The sequence below is a fragment of the Ovis aries genome, chromosome 15 (assembly GCF_016772045.2).
Source record: "Ovis aries strain OAR_USU_Benz2616 breed Rambouillet chromosome 15, ARS-UI_Ramb_v3.0, whole genome shotgun sequence".
NCBI classification, from domain to species: domain Eukaryota; kingdom Metazoa; phylum Chordata; class Mammalia; order Artiodactyla; family Bovidae; genus Ovis; species Ovis aries.
Window position 1 is genome coordinate 52,873,877 of NC_056068.1, and position 21,369 is coordinate 52,895,245.

At 46.8% G+C, this 21,369-nt stretch overlaps 1 protein-coding gene across 10 annotated transcripts in view; it reads right to left on the reverse strand.

Moving 5' to 3' along the window:
* Positions 1–2,286: 2,286 nt before the first annotated feature.
* Positions 2,287–21,369, reverse strand: part of XRRA1 (X-ray radiation resistance associated 1) — a 67,079-nt gene continuing 47,996 nt past the window's right edge. For 8 of the 10 annotated variants that reach the window (XM_027979533.2, XM_012096051.4, XM_042233226.1 and 5 more), the window contains 8 exons: positions 18,699–18,824; positions 9,024–9,117; positions 8,137–8,252; positions 5,088–5,429; positions 4,334–4,529; positions 3,447–3,562; positions 3,140–3,245; positions 2,287–2,759 (listed from right to left, as the gene is read on the reverse strand). In XM_027979533.2, coding sequence (XP_027835334.1) covers positions 2,506–2,759; positions 3,140–3,245; positions 3,447–3,562; positions 4,334–4,529; positions 5,088–5,429; positions 8,137–8,252; positions 9,024–9,117; positions 18,699–18,824 — 1,350 coding nt within the window. In that variant the 3' untranslated portion in view covers positions 2,287–2,505. The remainder of the gene's footprint in view (positions 2,760–3,139; positions 3,246–3,446; positions 3,563–4,333; positions 4,530–5,087; positions 5,430–8,136; positions 8,253–9,023; positions 9,118–18,698; positions 18,825–21,369) is intronic. The other 2 variants (XM_027979534.2, XM_042233230.2) reach the window with 1 other exon arrangement.

Consider the following 21,369-nt stretch of genomic DNA (forward strand, 5'->3'; position numbering starts at 1 on the left):
GATAATTATGTAAGGGAAATATGATTGTCTCAAGTGCCAACTAATGGATTTTCTTGTCAGTGTGTGACTGATGTACATTCTCCGTACAGTTATCCTTAAGGCCTTAGGCCCTTACACCCAGGAAAAAAATAGTTTGGATTTTGGTTTTATTCAACCTGCTGTCTGCAGTAGAGTACAGAAGGGGCCTGGATCCTTGGCAGTGCCGCTGCTAGATGCCTCCTTTCCAACTCTTCAGAAAGAGTGTTTTGACAAAGAGGACTCAGAACAGGGCATGCCTATCAGGAATGCTTCTGCCCACACAGGACCAAGTGGGATGATGTGTTATTTGAACAGTACTAGAGTGCATTCCTCAATGCAGGTTTGCCAGGCTGAGGAGAGGCCCAAGTTGAGAATACAGTAAAGCAAACTCATGAATGTTCTGTTTCTAGTCAAAGTCTTATCTCTGGAGAGCAATCTCAGGCAAATCTGAGCTAAGTGTAGACTGTATATGAGTTCTGGTGCCATTTTTGCTTTAGAAGATGCCCCATATTGGAATGTCTTGCTTCAGCATTCAAAATGATAGGAAAACCAGTTTATTCAGATGGTATCCATGTGGAATAACAGAAAGGTAAGAGCATCTAATCTAGATAAGTATAGCCTCTTCAGGATAGTCTCATACAGGTAAAGGACTGGCCTGACTGGGCAGAGAGAGCAGATATGCTCTGGGCCAAAAAGCAGAGTTAGGATTACTGAGGGACTTGAGCAGATGCTTAGCCCAATGACTTGAGCCATCCACTAGTTTTCCCAACAAAGGAAGGGACAGCCTTCAGAGGGAATGAGCTCCCTGTCACTAGATGTGCAAGCACAAACTGAGTGATCTGCTGGGGAGACGGCAAGAGACTTCCTGCCTTGAAGCTGGGCGAGCATGTTCTCAGGAGCCTTTCAGGCCTATGAGCTTATGGTTTGATAGGTGTTTCTGGCTGAAGGGAGCATCCCAGATCTGAATTCGAACCTAGTGAGGTTTACATGAATGTTGGGGTGGATTCTCTTTCCTAACGTTAGCAGAAGGGTGGTTTTGGGCCTAGGTGATCCAACGTGGCAATTCAGCAACAGGCCCCAGCACAGGAGTGCCGTGGAGGGTAGCACTGTAGGTATTACCTGAATTGGTCCCAGTGCCTGTGTGAGTGAGATGGAACTGACTTCGGAACTTGGCATGTCTATGAGAGTGTGTGTGATCGTGCGTGAGACTGTCTGAACTTGAATGTGTATGTCTGGTATGACACAGCTTGGTGTAAATATGTGTCTGGCCCCATTTGTGGCTGTGGTTGAGTATGATGGCGTGCAAACACTTGTGTCCTAATAGTCTCACACTTGGGATACAGCAGACACTGCACCACAGACCTGTGGCAACCAGACTACTTCTGTAATCGCCTTAATTACACCTTAGGTTGTGAGACTTAGTGCCTTGCTGTGGATCCTTCATTTCTATGCCACCACTTCCTGGACCCCAGGAACTATAGGCCAGGTCTGACTTGTAGGCACCTCTAGGAGAGCAGTCTAAGGAGCAGTCATTGGCCAGGTGACTAGGTCACACCCAGTGTCCGTCCCGAAGTGCACTCTCCAGAATTCAGCCCCAGTGGCCTTCTCCTCTGCAGCAGGTGTGGAGGACTGCATGCACAAGAATGGAGCAACCCTTTAGGCTGCTTTGACCAGCTTACTTACCCTGCATCCAGGCTGACCCTGCACACTCCACAGTCCACAATCCAGTTTTAGAGTCATGTCCCCCTGTACTTGCACATGGGACTTTGGTTTATATCCTGGATTAGAAGACCTTGGGAAACTCCATGTAAGCCCTTCCCTCAACTTGTCCCAACTTTGTGGTGATATCCATCTAACAAGGAAATCCCCAATCCTCTTCTCCCTTCCATTTGCCATCACAGTGGAAGAGGCTACCCAACAGAGAGAGCCTCAAGGATTTCAAGGTCCTAGAGGCCTCAGTTTTGCACCTGAGCCCTGCTCCCAACACACACTATTGGACCTGTCCCCCGCCTCCCCCGCCACACACACACACACTTGGCTGTGGGCAAGTTAACCTCTCTGAGCCTTAAGATTCTGTGCTGCTTTTCTGTTTCGTCAACCATTTTGTGTCTTAGTGCTTACCCCAGCTCTGTGGGATTACACTGTTATCACCTGTGTGACTCGGGCAGGTTTCCCATGGGACTCTTAAGGATGTGTATCAGCTGGGGCTTCTTTCCCACAATAGAACAACCTGGCCCAGGCTCCAGAAAGGAATGAGGGCTACCTTGCTCTATGCACTCACTCTTTATTGCTGTTGGACAAGGTGCTGATTCCTGCTTGGCCCAGGAAGGGGAGGTCCTGACCAGCTCCCCACTCTCTGTGGCCAGCAAGCAAGGCTGAGCAGAGCTTGGAGACCTGAACCTGTCCCAAGGAGCGGTCAAGGGTGTGGCACCCTTGTGAAGGGTGCAGGGCACAGGCTAGTTGGCACCCATGGCCCTGTGCACAGCCCTAGCCTTTCAAGTCACTGGCTGTGGGCTCCTGGTAGAATTCATCCATGAATTCGAGGAAGCGGCCCAACTGAGGCTGGCTCCCACTCAGTGCCGGGCGGGCCTGGGGCGGTGCTGTGGTCCCAAACACTGACCGCAGCGAGCAGCGCACCAGCCGCCGGTAGCGTGCACGGAACTCCTTCAGCAGCTTTTTGGCCTCCAGGAACTGCTTCTGGTTCACCAGCCGCTGCTCTGTCCGCTGGCGCAGGACGGCTCCTATAGGGAGAAAAGCCAGGAGGGACACCCAGGTCACCTGGGGTCCCACCTATCCCAGAGCAGCAGGGACTGGGTCCAGAGCTCCCCCATAAAGTGGGATGGAGTGGGAAGAGGATGTTGATGGTCCCTCCAGCTTGGGCACTAGAAGGCCAGAGGGATCGCCTTCTGAGTCCGTCTCAAGCCGTTGGAAACATGCTGTGACTTCAAGCAGCTCTCCGCTTCACTCAGCTCAGTTCCTCCATCTGCACACAGGAAGGTCGGGCAGATGCTCTAAAGGGCTCTTCCTGCTCCGACACAAGCCCTCTGCCTTATCCCAGCAGGGGAGTAAACGTCTAGACCTCAGAGCCTGGCTGATGAGGACGGGGGGCCCTGAGCCATACCTAGTGGCACCTCTGTAATGTTCTGGGTGGCCCGCATGCGAATGAGGATGTCATCCAGCAGCTGGGCTCGAGTCTTCCGTTGGGGCGGAACAGGGATCCTCCGGGTCTGACAGGAGGTGAGAGAGCAGAGTGTTAGCACAGGCACAGACTTCCGTGGCCTCACCTCCTCATACAGTCACAACAACAGGCAGGGGAGAACTGGGGGCACTAGGGAAAAGTGTGGCTCTTGGAGGTTCCAAGTGACAGCCATTTATGTCCCTTAGGGTCCACAGGGGCAGTTCACATGCACAGTGAGGTGGAGGCTTACCCGCTTCTCCTTGGGAACATAGTGTTTCTGCAGAGTATCCAGCCTGGGCTTGCTGGAGCGGTACACAAGCGGGTGTTTCAACATGTGCTGCAAGGCCTGTGCATTCTTCTGGATTCCTAGGTCAAAAGGACAACGTCGAGTCAAGGCACATTCCCCTTCTCCTGGATGCCTCCCCTGACTTCTTCATTCCCCATTTCATAGCAGCCCTGGGTAAAAGGATGGGGGCGCCAAGAAGACCCTTTCTAGCCAAGAAGACCCTTTCTAGCCAAGAAGACACTGTTCTCATATCCTGGCCTGATCTGTTGTGGTGCCAGAGGTGCCATCATTCAATATATACTTGTATCACAGAACAAGTCCTAATGGAAAAACAGCACAAGAGTGGGGAAAGGTAACCCATTAACCTCGGAGGGTTACACTGCAGAGACTGACACCCACAGGAGCACAGCTGAGCACCAATACAAAACACATCATCCAAAACAAGGGGTGGGAGAAGATGCTGCCTCCCTTGTCTCAAACCAAACAGGGAGGATTCTGGATGTTCACTTTAGGGATTAACTGGGCTGGGGGAGGACCTGGGGAATCTGACTAATCTGGGTGTTTATTCATTAAACCCTTCCTGGAGAGACTTCCAACCAAAGCAGTTAGGTCCAGAATGGCTAGAATCTCTGAACAGCTGTGACTCCCTCAAAGCCAGTGAAGGTCCAGGCCAGGGGTCCTGACAAGTAGGGCTCTAGACCAGGACACTCCCAGGGGCCCTTTGACAGACATTCAGATGGAAAATAGCACCCTGGCCTGGAAAAGAGTGTTGGCACCAGCCTTGGCTTTGCCCTGACTTACTCTGGGTCATGGAGAGGGCTCCCTGCCCTAGAGACATTCTCCTCACATACCTTTTGGCTCAACGAAGGTGGGGTCAGGCTTGGCTGTCAGCAGCTCCTCATAGCCATGGTACTTCCTGGGGAAAGAGGCAGATGGGGGCTTCTTCTGAGTCCTCTTTGCCTCTCCGGGTGTGGATGGTGGTCTTTGTTCTTTCTCCTTTGTCTCTGAATCATTCCTCCGGAAGATGGAGGAAGATAACCCACTGACCTGTGCCCAAGAAGGAAAAGAAAATGCATTCCATGAACACCTCTGAGCTCTGTGTGGGTCCCCATGCTGGATCCTGTTAAGGGCAAGAAGCAAGTCTGGGGTGAGAGGCGGCAGACACGGAAACAGACACTGACCGTACACTGAGGTAAATGCTGTAACAGAGGGGAGCACAAGGGTGCTGGGTGAGCCCACAGCAAGCTCTAACACAGCCAAGGAGGCCAGGAAGCTGCTCAGAGGGATTGCTACCTTAGCCTGAGCTAAGTCTTGAAGAACCAGGAGAGCCATTCCCAGGCTGGGGTTGGGGAATGGTCTGCAAGTGATGAGAAAGGAGGACCGTGATTTGTCCCCATGGGCATCCCTACCAGTAACCTTGGATCAGTGGGGGGCTGCAAACTCCAAGAAGGGGCTGGCAGTCTCTGCCAAGGGTGCTGCTTTCTGGTTTCCAGATCTGCCCTGTGCTTAGTTCTAGTTGCCTTATCACAGTTCAGCCATCTAAGGATGGACAGGAATCCATGGGAGCTGGGAACAAGTGGGCGGGAGCAGGTGGGGTCCAGGCACCTGGGTCAAGAAGATGGACTCTGTGCTCTTGCTGTCCTCATCTGACAGGTGGTCTGGGCTGAGGCGGCCAGCAGCATCGCTCCGGTGGGATGTCTCCTCACTATGCACAGTGGAGTTGGAGCAAATGGGCGGCAGTGGCACGAAGGTCCGGAGGGGCATGGGAGGGCCCCCCAGGCCCTCGATAGGCATCTCTCGCTCCACAGAAATGGTTTTGGTGGCAGACGGCTCCTTAGTCAGCTCTGCCTCTGACTCCAGCATCTCCTTTGAGGAAGACTTGGTCATCATGGATGGGTGAGGGAGAATCATAGGTTGCTTTGGCACCTTGGGAACTTGAGTTTTCACCTGTCACGGGAGAAGGGCTGAATTGGTCTGCTTCCTAGTCAGAATCTCTCCTCCTGGACATAAGCAGCCTAAGGCCAACCAGTATAGTGGTCAAAGCACTGGGGTAGGTCTCATGGGGAGGGAAGGGACAAAAATCACACTTAGGGGGCATCTACGATGTGCCTGGTACATGATATGTTACATTTTATTTACACCTCAAACTACCCAGTGAATAAATGTCCTCATTTTATAAATAAGAAAATGGAGGCTCAGAGAGGTAAAATGACTTGTCCAAGGTCACAGAGTTATTCAGTGGCAGAGGCTTCAGGCCTCATTCTGGATCCCTGACTCTATCACTCTGCCCTTCAGTAGCTTCATTCCTCTGATCAAGGCGTTCTGCAGTGCCCATGACTTTCCTCAGGGACTCCTAGGAGGGCCTGGGGGAGATGGCCCCACATTTTCTGGAAGATAGCAGCACCAGGCCCCTATCAGGGTGCCAGTCTCTGCACCTTATAACAAAGACCTATAAGGCAAATCTCTCTCAGGGTTTAGACCCAAGGAAATAATTTCTTTCCCACTGAACTGCTCAGCTTTCTTAATTAGCAAAAGCCTGTCACCTCCCCTCTATGCCTCTGCTCATCTGCCAGGAGAGAGCCATGTGCCCAGCTTCCCTCAGCTGGGCTTAGTTCTGCTTCCCCTCCCTAGTTACCTGGTGGATTGCTTATTTTTTGTCAGAAGTCTTTCGTCTACTTACATCTGTACTTTGACAGGCCATGCAGTGCAGTGGAAAGGTCTCAAGCACAGTCTACGTTTTGAGCTCACACAAGGGGAAAACAGTCCCTGCCTGCCTATCTTGCAGAGTTTTCCCAAGTGAGATCTCAATGGTGTACTCAAATGTGCCTGGTGAGCTAGGGAGTGGGAAGGATGACTATTTTATAAAATAAGGTTCTTTTTAAGAAAGTATTTCCTTTTTGAAATACATAAAATCTCAGTGTTTAGATTTGAAGCCTGAGGGACCCAGTCTTTTTTCAGAACCCATGCCTCATAGTGGCCAAAACAAGTGCCATTATTTGCCAGCTGGTGGGGAAGGGGCCACATTGATTCCTCCCTCTCACAGGTTTGTGCTGGAGGAGTGCTGGGGATGTTCTTCCTTTATCCCACCACTTTATCTCCTGAGCAAAGACTGGATAATCTGACTGGCCAGAGGTTGAGAGTCACTGGGTCCTGCATGCTGGACTGCTGAGCATCCAGAGCAGGCCATGTTATCCTCCATCTGTGTTCTCACACAGAAACCTCACACCGCTTTCTGGTTCCACGTGTGGGTCCAGGCCTGCTCTGGCAGGTTCTCCATTTTCCGCCTATTCTGTCCAAGTCTCGTAGGAAGGAGTGCCAGCAACCTTGGTCTATATAACTGAGTAAAAGGCTGTACATCCAAACCCATCTCTGGGAGCACACTGGGGACATGCAGGCATCTCCAACCTGCCTGCAGCCCACACCACACTCTCCACATAGCCCGTGTTGGAGGTCAGACAGGATTTACAGAGCACTGATTCGTTTCTCATTTGGCCACTGGTATGTGTGTTTATCTTCCATTAGTTGGAATGATGGTGGTGCCCCTGGACCCCAACATTCCCTTTTAACAAGTAAGTTATTTCACCGCTCTGGGCCTGCTTCCTTGTCTGCGGTGAGGATTGCGGGGGAGCGTGTGTGCAAGTTCTCAGCATGGGTGCCCTGTACACGGGAGAGAGGATTACGTACTGAGCATCTGGCTCACCCCAGTTCCGCCCCTCCCCAGCTGCCTGACGGGAAGGGAGGTAGTAGGACCCTTAGATAAGGCAGCAGATGGGGGCAAAGATTATGGAAAACCTCTGGATTTCTATTGCTGGTTTTAAATGCAGCTCTGGTCCCCTGAAGGCTCAAGACAAGAGCCTGGCTGTACACAGGCAGACTCTAGAGGGAGGGGCCTAGGGAATATCTTTATTTAACTTCTGGGGTCAACAATGCCTGGTCCAGCTTTTGGCTGTAGGAAGACAAAGTTCAGGAGGGAGAAGCATTTCACAGAAATTTCTGAAATCCTTTGGATGAAAGAGGGATCTTACTTTATGGCATCCCAGAAGTTAAGTCTGAACCACTAGCTAAGGGGAGGTACTGAGACGGCGGACCGCTCTCCACACCAGGAAATGCTTCCCAAGAGTCAGGCAGGAGATGTGTATTCTAGGGCTGGCACAGCCATTCATGATACCAGGGGTGACCGTAACTTGCACTGGCAGGGGGTTTGGGGAGTTAATGTATCAATTTCATCCAGTCTTCTCAGCAACTCAGAGGTTTTAGAGTTGAGAAGCTGATACTCACTGGAAATTTTGTCCAAGTTTAGGCAGCTATGAGAAATGATGGCACCAGACTGACATGTGGGTCTTCTGACTGATTTCCCCCCACTTCTCCACAGTGTCTTTTTTGGACCTCAGTTCCTCTGGAAAATTAGGGGATCAGACTCAATGCCCTCCCATACTCCTCCCTACTCTGATTTTTGGGTCTCTGTCTGTCTTATCTCTCCTGGGTATATCTGTATGTCATACAGGGAGGGAAGGAGAAGACAAAACTGCTACTACAAACCTAACAATGATCCCAGGCATTGTGGGTGGGAGTGGCTCTGCTGCCAGGCTGATCTGCAGCATTAGAATAGGCTCCACTCCCTCTGGGCTTGGGGGTCCTGCCTATGAAGCCTTACCTTCCGAGAGTCCTTCCGAGGCATCAATATATGATGCTTAGCCTTTACGATCTTCCTTCGAATTAAGCGGATTCCCAGCCGCTCCTGGAGGAAGCTTTTTAGCAGTGGTGGGACCCCTGGAGCCATGATGGGAAAATAAGATTATTTTGTTAGCTAACATTTACTGGGGGCTTCTATGTGCCAGGCACTGTTCATGTACATGTATAACCTTACTTAATTCTCACACCAGCCCTAGGAGGTAGAAACCTATGTTATGCCTATTTGACAAATGAGGAAACTGAGGCACAGAGAGTTTGAGGAATTTTCCCGAGGCAATGAAGACAGTGTAGAGCAGAGATTAGAATACCCTAGTGTCACTCCAGAGACCCAGGATTCTAAAATGCCTCCAGCTGCTGCGTCTTGGACGGTGGCTCCACTACTGACACGGCAGCTACTGTATACAGTGTGTTCTGGGAGGGGGAGGGCTCTGCAGTTTGGCTTCATGCGCCTCCCCAGCTCGGAAGTGGGGAGTGGGGTCACAGCAGACTTATCCCACAGAGCAGAGCGTCATTATGGAGCTCACGCAGGATCTAGATAATTCTGTATTGCATTCCCAGTGCTGCCTTTTTTTGCTGTGTGACTTTGGGTAGACTGTGATTCTCTGATCCTCAGTTTCATCTTCTGTGCATAAGGACAATAATGCCTGCTTCACAGGGTTGCTGTTGGGATGAGTCAGTGCAGAGCATGTGCTCAGCAGTGTCTGCTGTTTTCTACAGCCCCCAGTGCACTATGAAGCTTGTCCCCCTGTGACACAGAGCAGAGCAGGGCTTGGCACTGAGGCACGGATGAGGCTCTCCACATTGCTTCTTGGGGATTGGGTTCAGGGGGCAGGTTTGTAGGTACCATACCTCTCGTATGGGTCACCAGAGGGTTGTTGTGAAAGATGAGCTCACAGAGGGATGGGAAGAGAGCTACCGGTAGGATGGCATCTTCCTTTGCAATCTGTAAGGAATGCAGGAGAGCATCAAATGGACACCACCCCGCACCTCTCCCCAACTGCTTCCAGGCCCTACAATGCAGGGTTGCGTGCCTGCAAGGTCTGGGGTGGGACTGGGGCTGGGGGAGTGAGGCTGCTGGGGACAGGACTTACTGCTGGGACTGTCTTGTCTCTGCAATTTCACCTGTTTGCACCCAGAATACCTGTGCCTCTCCTGGCCCAAATCTCACCATCACTGTTTCACATTGAAACCTAAGAATTTTTCCCCTTCTCCATATTGGATATGTAGCTTATACCAAGTATTGAGGATGTTGGCGACAAAAATAAGAACAAATATATGTAGTACTTGTCTCACAAGAAGCCTGGAAATGTGGCAAGGCACTGACTTTGACTCCAGCATACAATTTGTCTGATACTTCCCCTTGCTCAGTGTGACCTCTACACATGCGTCAGTCTGTCAACAGCAGTGACAGTTCTTTCACTGTAGCCTGTCTGGGCACTGATCAAGGGAGGGCTGGGGGACAGGGGGTCGGGGGGACACGTGCATCAAAACGATTAGCTCAGCCAGTGTCCGGGGCCCAGAGGCCACTCTACCCCATGAGGCCAGCCTCTGAAGGGCAAAAAACACTCCTTGTTGAGAAGAATGGTGAGAACATCTGGGGACAACCTTGGGCCGGGTGTCTGTTAGCAGTGAAATAGAGTCAGAGCGGTTGGGAGCAGGGCAGTGGCCTCTCAGATGCCTCGACACACTGGAAGGTGTTTAGTCAGATTTGGGGCCCAGAGAGAGCACCAAGTGCCGGGAGTGGGTGGTAGCTCAGTCTGACTTCCTCTGGAGCCTCAATGGGTAGTGCCAGATGGCCCTGGGGCAATTACCTATTCAGTGCCTTTCATTTTGGTTCCTTCAGTCAACAAATATTTACTGAATGACTTTATGTACCAAGCTCTGAGCTGGGACTGAGAGAGAGATACAGTTCCTATCCTGGAGGAATAGTACCTGGTGCGAAATAAGCACTGAAGAAGAGTAACACAGAGAAGCATACATTTACAACAGTGACTAGTGCCGCAGAAGAGAGGCACAGGAAGCACCAGGGTGGTCTGACCTAGTCACAGAGCTAAGAGGGGGCATCCCTGAGATCCGAAGGATGGCAGGAGTCAATGAATGAACGCAATGGGGGATGCAGTACGTGTCAAAGAAACCTCTGTATTAGTCGAAACATTCCCTCTAGTTTCTGGGCATACAGCTAGACTGTTTCTTCTTGCCTCCTAGGCAGCTAGACATGGGCCTATGACTCAGTTCTAGCCAATGCCACCTGTGTGGAAGTGATAAATGGGCAACGCCATTTCCAGGCGCAGCCCATTCAAAACCTCCTGCAGGATCCTCTCCTCACTCAACTATCTTCCCACCAGTTGTGTGCATGCATGCTCAGTCGCCAAGTCGTGTCTGACTCTTTGCGACCCCATGGACTGTAGCCTGCCAGGCTCCTCTGTCCATGGGATTTTCCAGGCAAGAGTACTGGAGTGGGTTGCCATTTCCTGCTCCAGGGGATCTTCCTGACCCAGGGATTGAACCTACGTCTCCTGCATCAGCAGGTGGATTCTTTACCACTGAGCCACCTGACCAGTTGCACAGGATTCAGTAAAGTTCTCTTAAGGTCCTATGGGATGACAGAGCTATGGCCAGAAGAGATCTGGGTCTCTGAAGAATCACGTGAAAGGCCACCTACCAGCCAGGAATATCCACAATGGGTTTTGTAAAAGCAAGAAATACACTTTGGCGTTCATTGACATTTTAAGTTTGTCACAGCAGGTAGCATTACTTCCTCTAATGCAGAGAAGAAACATTTCATATAAAGAAGAATGTGTGAAAGATACCACAGCAAAGAGGAGAAACCCTGTTGGATGGACTTAAAGAAGGCTGCTGCTGCTGCTAAGTCACTTCAGTCGTGTCCGACTCTGTGTGACCCCATAGACTAGTGTGACTAAAAGCAAAGAGAAAGGGTGGTTGGTGCAAAATGAGACTGGAGGTGCAAGTATGGGCCAGACCAAAGTTTATTAAAGATGTTGGTCCATAGAGAACCTATTTGATGAATTTTTAGAAATATGAAGACCTAGGCTATTGCTTCAGGAGGGGGATCCAGATGACAGAGTAAAGAGGACATGGAGCTCACCTCCCCTCACCCCCCCAAACACATCAAAACTATATCTACACATGGAACAATTTTCATGGAAAATGTTATGGAATCTGGCAGATGAGCTCCTAAACCACCAAGGCTACAAGAGAGACTCCCACATAATCAGGCAGGGTGAGAAGAAAGGCACTTGGTCAGGACCTGTGTCCCTGGGAGGGGACTAAGAGGAAGAGGGAGATGGCGTGGTAGATACTATCCCAGGGAGTGAGTGGGTCAGGACACAGACAGGGTGTCCAGTCCTGGGGTCCTACACAGAAAAGGCAAACCCTGTGGCTGTTTGGAGAAATGCTGGGATGGGCTAGAGAAAGGCTGAAGCCTAGACTGCATTGGGGAGGAGGGGGTGGGTGCTGGCTCACCCCCAGACAGGGCAGGGGGTGGTCTACCCTAGCAGCTGCCGCCTTGCCACACTCAATCTGAGCTGAGTGAACACCCCAGGCCAGCAGTGATCTAGGACAGTCAGGTTCTAGGAAAAGAATCCATTTAGGGATGCAGAGGTGGTGCGGGGGGCCTGGTGGGCAATGGTGGCCACTGCTGGCACTTACACAGAAGCAGCCCAACTTCCTACAGCTTGAGCAGCGCTTCAATTCCCACAAGCACAATGCCGAGATTCTCAGTCCCAGCCTAGTGAAGGCACCAGCCCTGCCCACTCTGTGCTACGACTGTGCACTAGATCTGGGCCAACCATAACGGGGGGAAAGATGCAGCTTGGACTGCAGCTGAGTAGAACTGCAGACACCTGCACAGGCACAGCGCTGGACCTCTGTAAAGCACAGGAGCCCCACTTACTTGTGCACGGCCCTCCTTCAGGGCAAAGGCCCCAGTGCGGGAGAAGGAAAACCACACACACTTAAAGGGAACAGAGTCAGCCTGAGTCAGACCCTCAAGGTTTCCACCACCGCAACTAGGCAGCAGACCCTGGCCCTTGATAGAGTAGCCTCTGTCTCTGCTGGGAGTGCCAGCTAATCCAACACCAGCCACACCCTCTATCATAGAGGCCAGCACCCCCTGAGCAAAGACCGGGCTGCTGTCCACCTCAGATCCAGCCCTCACCTTGAAGACACTGGGGACACCCAGCCAACATATGGTACTCCCACACAAAAAAAATCCGTTCCAGACCAGGGATCGGCCAAGATGGTGGAGCAGAAAGACCCTGAGCTCACCTCTTCTCACAGGCACATCAAAATCACAGCTATTTACAGAACAACCATTGATGACAAGGACCAGAACCTACCAGAAAAGAAACAGAATCAGCCTGCCAAGTCTATTAAAATAGAAACAGCAATTTAGGCAAAATGAGGTGAAATAGGAACATGTTCCAGATGAAGGAACAAGGTAAAACCTCAGAAGAAAAACTAAGTGGATATAGGCGATCTACCTGAGAAAGAGTTCAGGGTAACGATCAACAGGATGACCAGAGAACTCGGACAAAGAATGGATCCGGAGGAAAAGGCGGAAGTTTTTAAACAAAGAATTAGAGAGAATGCAATAACTGAAATGAGAAATACACTAGAAGGAACCATTTACTACCATTAACCCAGCAACTCTACTCCTGGATAAACATCTGAAAAAAAAACAACACAGTAATTTGAAAAGGTACATTCATCCCAATGTTCACAGCAGTGTTATTTACCACAGCCAAGATATGGAAGCAACCTAAGTGGCTATCAACAGATGAATGGACAAAGAAGACGTGAATCATAGATATATACAAGGGACTAATACTCAGCCATAAACAGAAAATCTTGCCATTTGCAGCAACACAGATGGATTTGGGGAGTATTATTCTAAGTGAAATAAGTGCGATGGAGAAAGAAAATACTGTATGATATCTCTTATGTGTGCAATCTAAAAAATACAGGAAATGAGTGAATAAGAAAGAAGCACACTTATAGATACAGAGAACAAACTAGCAGCGACCAGCAGGGAGAGGGAAGGGAGAAATATAGGTGTAGAGAAGAAAGATGTATAAACCCTTAAGTATGAAATAAGTTACAAGGATATACTGTACAACACAGGGAATATAGGCATTATTTTATAGTAGTTCAAATGAAGTACAACCTTTAAAAACTATGAATCACTATACTGTACACCTGTAACTTATATAATGGGCTGGAAAAAGCACGAGTTGGAATCAAGATTGCCAGGAGAAATATCAATAACCTCAGATATGCAGATGACACTACCCTTATGGCAGAAAGAGAAGAGGAACTAAAGAGCCTCTTGATGAAAGTGAAAGAGGAGAGTGAAAAAGTTGGCCTAAAGCTCAACATTCAGAAAATGAAGCTCATGGTATCTGGTCCCATCACTTCATGGAAAATAGATGGGGAAACAGTGTCAGACTTTATTTTGGGGGGCTCCAAAATCACTGCAGATGGTGACTGCAGCCATGAAATTAAAACACGCTTACTCCTTGGAAGGAAAGTTATGACCAACCTAGATAGCATATTCAAAAGCAGAGACATTACTTTGCCAACAAAGGTCCGTCTAGTCAAGGCTATGGTTTTTCCTGTGGTCATGTATGGATGTGAGAATTGGACTGTGAAGAAAGCTGAGTGCCAAAGAATTGATGCTTTTGAACTGTGGTGTTGGAGAAGACTCTTGAGAGTCCCTGGGACTACAAGGAGATCCAACCAGTCCATTCTAAAGGAGATCAGTCCTGGGTGTTCCTTGGAAGGACTGATGCTAAAGTTGAAACTCCAATACTTTGGCCACCTCATGCGAAGAGTTGACTCATTGGAAAAGACTCTGATGCTGGGAGGGACTGGGGGCAGGAGGAGAAGGGGACAACAGAGGATGAGATGGCTGGATGGCATCACTGACTCAATGGACATGAGTTTGAGTAAACTCCAGGAGTTGGTGATGGACAGGGAGGCCTGGCGTGCTGCAATTCACGGGGTCACAAAGAGTCAGACACGACTGAGCGACTGAACCGAACTGAACTTATATAACATTGTACAGTAAGCATACTTCAATTAAAAATTTTTTTAAAATCACACCCCCAAAATACCTAGGAATAAATTTAACCAAGGATATGAAAGACTTGTATTTGGAAAATTATAAAACTTTGATGAAGGAATTTAAAGATGATTCAGTGAATGAAAAGATATCCCATGATATCTTATTATTATTAAATTGGACATACTACCCAAAACAATCTACAAATTTAATGCAATCTCTATCAAAATGCCTATTACTTTTTTCTGAAGACTAGAAGAAATAATACTAAAATTTATATGGAATCAAAAAAGACCCAGAATTGCCAAAGCAATCCTGAGGAAAAAGAACAAAGCTGGAGGTATAATCCTCTCATACTTCAGACTATACTATAAAGCTATGGTCATAAAAACCGTGTGGTGCTGACACAAAAACATGGACATCAATGGAACAGAATAAAGAGCTGTGAAATAAAGCCACACACCTACAGTCAATCCATGACAAAGAAGGCAAGAATATACACTGGAAAAAAGACGGTCTCCTTAATAAGTGATGCTGGGAAAACTGGACAGCTTCGTGTTAAAAAAAAAAAAAAATTAGAACATTCTCTTGGGAATTCCCTGGCTGTGTAGTGTTTAGGACTCCATGCTTTTACTGCCAAGGGCCCAGGTTACTTAGACCCTGGTTGGAAAATTATGATCCCACAAACTGGATGCCATAACCAAAAAAAAAAAAAAAGAACATTCTCTTACAATATATACAAAAATAAAACTCAAAACAGTTTCATCCCCTAAATTTAAGACCTGAAATCATTAAAGTCCTACAAGAACACAGGTAGAACACTCTTTGACATAAATTACAGCAATATTATTTTGCATTTTCTAAGGCCAAACAAAGAGCAGAAATAAACAGACGAAGTCTAATTAAACTTAAAAGCTTCACAGCAAAGGAAACCACTGATAAAACAAAACGGCAGTCTGTGGAATGGAAGAAAATATTTGCAGATGATGCAACTGACAAGGGGTTAATATCTAAAACAAACAGCTCATACAACTCATTATCAAAACTAAAACCAAATAATCTAATTGAAAAGTGGGCAGAAGGTTTTTTTCTTGCTTTCTGCCACTTTATTTTTTTAATTAAAGGATGATTGCTCTACGGAATTTTGTGGTTTTCTGTCATACAAGAATCAGCCATAGGTACACCCCATCCATGTCCCCTCCCCTCCAGAACCTCCCTCCCCATCCCACCCTTATACTTTATCACAGAGCCCCTGTTTTGAGTTCCTTGAGTCATATAGCAAATTCCCACTGGCTATCTATTTTAATATGGTATTGTAAATTTCCATTTTACTCTCTCCATACATCTCACCCTCTCCCTCCTCTCCTTCTGCCATGTCCATAGGTCTGTTCTCTTAAGTCTGTTTCTCCATTGCTGCCCTGAAAATAAATTCATCAGTAGCATCTTTCTAGACTCCATATATATGCATCAGTATATGATATTTATATTTCTCTTTCTGACTTACTTCACTCTGCATAACAGGCCCTAGGTTCATCCACCTCATTAGAACTGACTCACACGTGTTCTTTTTTTATGGCTGAGTAGTGTTCCATTGAACATATTTACCACAGTTTCTTTATCCACTCAGCTGTTGAAGGATATCTAGGTTGCTTCCATGTTCTAGCTACTGTAAATAGTACTTGGGCAGAAGATTTTAATAGACATTTTCCCAAAGATATACAAAAGCCCAAAGGTCACATGAAATATGCTCAACATCACTAATTATTAGAGAAATGCAAATCAAAACCACAATGAAATATCACCTCACATTGTCAGAATGGCTATCATCAAAAAGTCTACTAATAACAAATGTTGGAGAAGATGTGGAGAAAGGGAAACCTTTTATACTGTTGGAGGGAATGTAAATTGGTGGTATTACTTGGCCATAAAGAAAATGAAATACTGCCATTTGCAGCTACATGGATGGACCTAGGAAATATGCTTAGTGAAATAAGTCAGAGGAAGACAAATACTATATAATATCACTTATACTGGAATCTAAAAAATAATAATAATGAAAGTGAATGTATATGCAAAACAGAAAGTCTCACAGATACAGAAAACAAACTTCTAGTTACCAAAGGGGAGAAGGAAGCAGGGAAAACTAGGGTTATGGGACTAAGAGATATAAACTATTATATACAAAATAGATAGGCAACAAGGATATACTATGTAGCACAGGGAATTATACTCATTATCTTGTAATAACCTATAATGGAATATGATCTGCAAAAATACTGAATCACTATGCTGTACACCTAAAATTAACACAATATTTTAATTCAATTCCATAAAAAAATATGAAGACCTAAATTGGACAAGACTAGGAAATGGATTAGATGTGTGTGGGGAGGAGGGATGTACAGGAGAGAGAAGTATCAAAGATGACAACCAGGGTTTGGCTCAAGTAGCTGAATGGAGTCAACAGCTCAAGTAACTCAGCTATTGACTAAGATACAGAACAATGGAAGAACATTCAAATTTGAATTGGTAAGATCATTAATTCACTTTGGATATGTCTACTTTGGAGGTGCCTTTTAGACTTTCAAGTAGAAATTCACGTAGGTCTGGGGTACAATAAGGAGTTAAAAGTTTATAAGGCACTGGTCATAGGCAATGGATATGTGAAGCCAGTCTCAGGAGAAAATACAGAGGAAGAGGAGAAGGAGATTCAGAGTAGACCTTGAAGAATTCTGAAATTTGATCATCTAGACCAGAGGTCAGCAAACTTTTTCTGTCAAAGGCCAGATAATAAATGTTTTAGGCTCTGCAGGCCATTCAACCTCCATTGCAACTACTCAATTTCGCTGTTGTAGCAACCACACTAACTTTTTATAGAACACTATCCCCCCAAAATGCAGAATATACACTTTTTCCCCTAAGTGCACACAGAACATTCACCAACCTAGAATATAGGGTGGACCATAAAATAAGTTTAAATACATTTCAGAAGGATGAAATCTTACAGATTACGTTATCTGACTACAACAGAATTAAATTAGAACTCAACAAGTATCAGTTATCTGGAAGAGCCCCATATATTTGGAAGTTAAACCACTCACTTCTAAACAAACCATAGGTCAAAGAAGAAATCACAAAAAAATTAAAAATGTTTTAATTGAATGAAAATCAAAACACAAAATTTATTGAATGCAGCTCCAACAGTGCTTAAAGAAGATATTTATAGTTGCTTATATTAAAAAGAAGAAAGGTCTACATCAACATCTAAAATTACACTACTTAGGAATCTAGGAAAAAGAAGAGTCAATTAAACTCATTGTAAGTAGGAGAGAAAGAAAATTATAAGCAAAAATCAATGAAATAGTAGACAGACAATAGAGAGATCCAAAGAAAGCAGTAGCTAATTATTCTTTAAGTCAATAAAAGGGTAACTTCTATTCTGGATCAATAAATAGAAAAGATGAAAATTAACAGTTTCAAGAACAATAGGATAATCCATAATATTGATACATCTATGGTCCACTGATTTTTGACAAGGGTGAGCAGACCATTCAATGGCAAAAGAACAGTCTTTTCAATAAAAGGTGTTGAGAAAATTGCATATCCACATACAAAAGAATAAAACTGGACCCCTACCTCACACCACATATAAAGATTAGCTCAAAATGGATCAAAGACCTAAATGTTATGACTAAAATTATAACTCTTAGAGGAAAATACCTGGGGAGTTTGGCTGTACTAACTGCTTGCCTCAGGAGCAATGTAAGCCAGGTTTCTTAAAAGTTGCTGGCATTTCACACCTGAGTAGGGCTCAATTAGTGGGGCTTACAGAAGTTTTACAGGACATGGAAAAACATGGTAACATAAAACTTGTCAACGAAACACATATTAAATCTGTTCTATGGACTTTACATCTGCTGTTCTCTTTGGTTTAAACATATCTCAAGTCACTCAACCCTCAATCTTCACCTCACTAAGCTCCCTGATTTCCATCTCAGCTTAAACACCACTCTCAAGAGTACCTTCCCTGGTCCCAAATATGAGATGAGACCTACTCTTCACATACTTCATAGCACTGTGAATGTCTTTGCAACACTGGGCATGTTTATACTGTGATTATTTGTTCACTCTCAGTCTTCCTTGTAGGTGACGAGCTCTGCAAGAGCAGAGGTCAAATCTCTTCATGCAATTGTATCCCCAGTGCCCAGCACAGAGCCTGGCACATGGTGAGTGGTAAATCAATACCTGTGACTGAATCAATGGACTCCTGCCTCTGCCTGCTTGCCTTCTGTTTCCTCAACCCTGAGAACCCCCACCCTGAGAATTTCTGAACCTGCATTCTGCTGATGCAGGGAACAGGAGGGCTGGCTTTCAGGCCAGAGCAATTCACACCCCACCCTCCCATCTCTCCTGGGGAAAGAGGTAGAGAAGCCAAGAGTCACCTTGTTGTAGGCCAGGCTAAGGTATCTCAGCTCTGGGAAGGGTGGGGCCAGCGTCTGGTTCCTTGCCTTCAGTGACTTCACAGGAAGAATCTCGAATATGGGCGGAAGTGCACATACCTTGGTCGTCTTAGAAGGAAAAGAGTCAAAGTCAAAGCGCCCTGGTGATAAAGAAGTGGACCAACAGACCCTTCCTAGGGAAGGCGGTGGAAAGAATGACCATTCCAGAGGGGCTGGCCCAAAGGAGGCTTCTGGGGTCATAAGGGGGGGATGTCACCAAGGGCCTAGAGTTCTGGCTCCAAGTTCCCTGATGTCACATAGTTAGTTCGTTCTCTGGTACCCAAAGTTCCAGTCTCAAGTTCTCTGAAGCCAAAGGATGACATAGTAGCAGTGCAGACAGCAGAAGCTCCCTGCTCACCTCCCACTTTCTGCCCTATAGTGGCTTATCCTGAACTTGCCCTTCTATACAGTTGGGTTAAGATTTCTCCAGAAAGCAAAAGGGCAGGTGCATGCTCGCATCATTAAGGGGACTCTTCCTAGTGAGGAGACAGAGCAGGAGTGAGCTAAGCCTTGAACTACTGCTCTGATGCACCCATCCAATCCTACAGTGGAGGGTTCTTCATTCCAGGATAAAACAGCAGCTAAGTCCTGGATGATGATCAAGTTGAAAATGGAAGTTGCTGGATTAACTATGCCAAACTCAGTTTACTTGCTGATTCCTTGAGTTAGATGGAGCCAAAGGAAATCACAGGGTAGATGCTGGACTAATGAGTGGCTTCAGATGAACTTGATTCATCTAGGTGCCATTAACTGCTGTGTAGTCTTGAGCAAGTCACTTATATTTCACCTGCTCATTCAATGACTATTTGTGGAGCACCTATTTTGGGCCAAGTATTTTGTTTCTTCCTGGGCTCCACCTTGTACAGCCACAAGTGGATGAGTCATGAGTGAGAGTAAAATGAAAACCAGTGATGGGGCTTGGGAACTCTCCTCTCAGGGGAATCGGAATGCAGTCTCCCAGAGGCTGGAGGGGAAGGTGGTGGCAGTCTGTTAAGGCATCTCCTCAGCTGTGCCATTCCTGATCTGGAGGGAGGCCATGTGAGCCAAAGAGGGTAAGTCAGACTGAAGCACAGAGAAGAAAAAACCAGCCAGGCTTGGGAGTTATCTAGCCCTATCCAGGGCCAGGAAGGTCCTGACCTGAGGGCATGACTGGCTCTGCTGGGGTCACAGAGGGCCCTGTCTTGGAGGGGGATGTATTTGATGTTGATAGAGGGGCCACTAAAAGTTCCATCCATTCAAATCACTCTGTATTCTCAGATGGCACACAACTGGGACCTGAGCACTAAGCAACCTGCCAATAATCTCTGGCTTCTATGGCCACAAGCCCTTCTATCCATTAGGCACAACTTTATGCAGAGTGACCTGGCTGCTCCTCCCATTCAGACCTGGAGTCTGTATCTCTAATCCTTTGAAACCAGACTGGCTGCTGCACAATAAAGAATTTGTCTGGTCTTTGTCCTGGGTTTTTGGCAGTGAGCTTCTAAAACCCTTGGAATCTGCAGAGTGATAGGAATGTCTTTGTTATTCATAACCCCTTGGATCATACCTGAGTTCACACTAATGAGATAACTTAAGATGGGTGCTGGCCATACTATAAAGACAACCATGTGATCAGAGGACTGGGGTTTGAGCCAGCCTTACCTCTGGGGAGGCGAGAGGGGCTAGAGATCGAGTGCAATCATGTAGCTAATGGTTCTACCAATTATGGCCATGCAATGAAACTCCAATGAAAGTCCTGGCCACTGAGGCTCTGGTGAGCTACCTGGCTGGTGAACCCATCAGCTGTGCTGGGAGTGTGTCACAAATTCATTCCACAGTGAGAGGGCAAAGAGGCTCTCTGTTTCGAGCCCTCCCAGCCCTCACTGTGCATCTTTTCATTTGGCTGGTCCTGATTTGCACCCTTTATAGTCAATTTGTAATCAGAAGTATAATGGTCTCCTGAGTTCTATGAGTCATTCTAGCAAATTACTGAACCTGAGGGGATCGTGGAAGCTGTAGAATTCATTGCTATTACAAATAGCCCAGGAACCCCACCACTTGCAACTAGTGCCTAAAGTGAGGGCAGTCTTGTTGGGGACTCTGCTCTTGCGGGCTCATGCTAGCATCAGAATTGCACTGCAGTATTATATTGGCCTATGACTTGCTTTGATCAACAGAGAATGCTGTTGCCTGAATTTCAGAACCTTGCTCTTGGAAGTCTAATGCCACCATGCTGCAAAGAAGTCCAGGATGAAAAGATAACATACAGATGACAAGTCCTGCCAGCTGTCTATGAGTCCAGCTCCCAGATAACCTGCCAGCTACAGGAATGCGCCCTAGCTAAACACCAGTAGAACCACCTAACCAACCCAAATAATTGTGAGAAATAATAAATTGCCATTGTTTGAAGTCAACAGCTGTGTTGGCTTGTTAAGTGGCAATAATATAGCAATTGATATAATTTCTCACCCAGTTGCATCTGTGGGGAGGGGGTATACTGAGCTGTGACCCAAGGATGTAGGTTGCCTAACTGCATAATGGTACTTCTTACTATAAATTAGTAAATGAATAAATAGATAAATACTAGTGTGTCAGTCTTCTTGCACTTGCTTAGTGAGTATCTACCCTGAGAAAA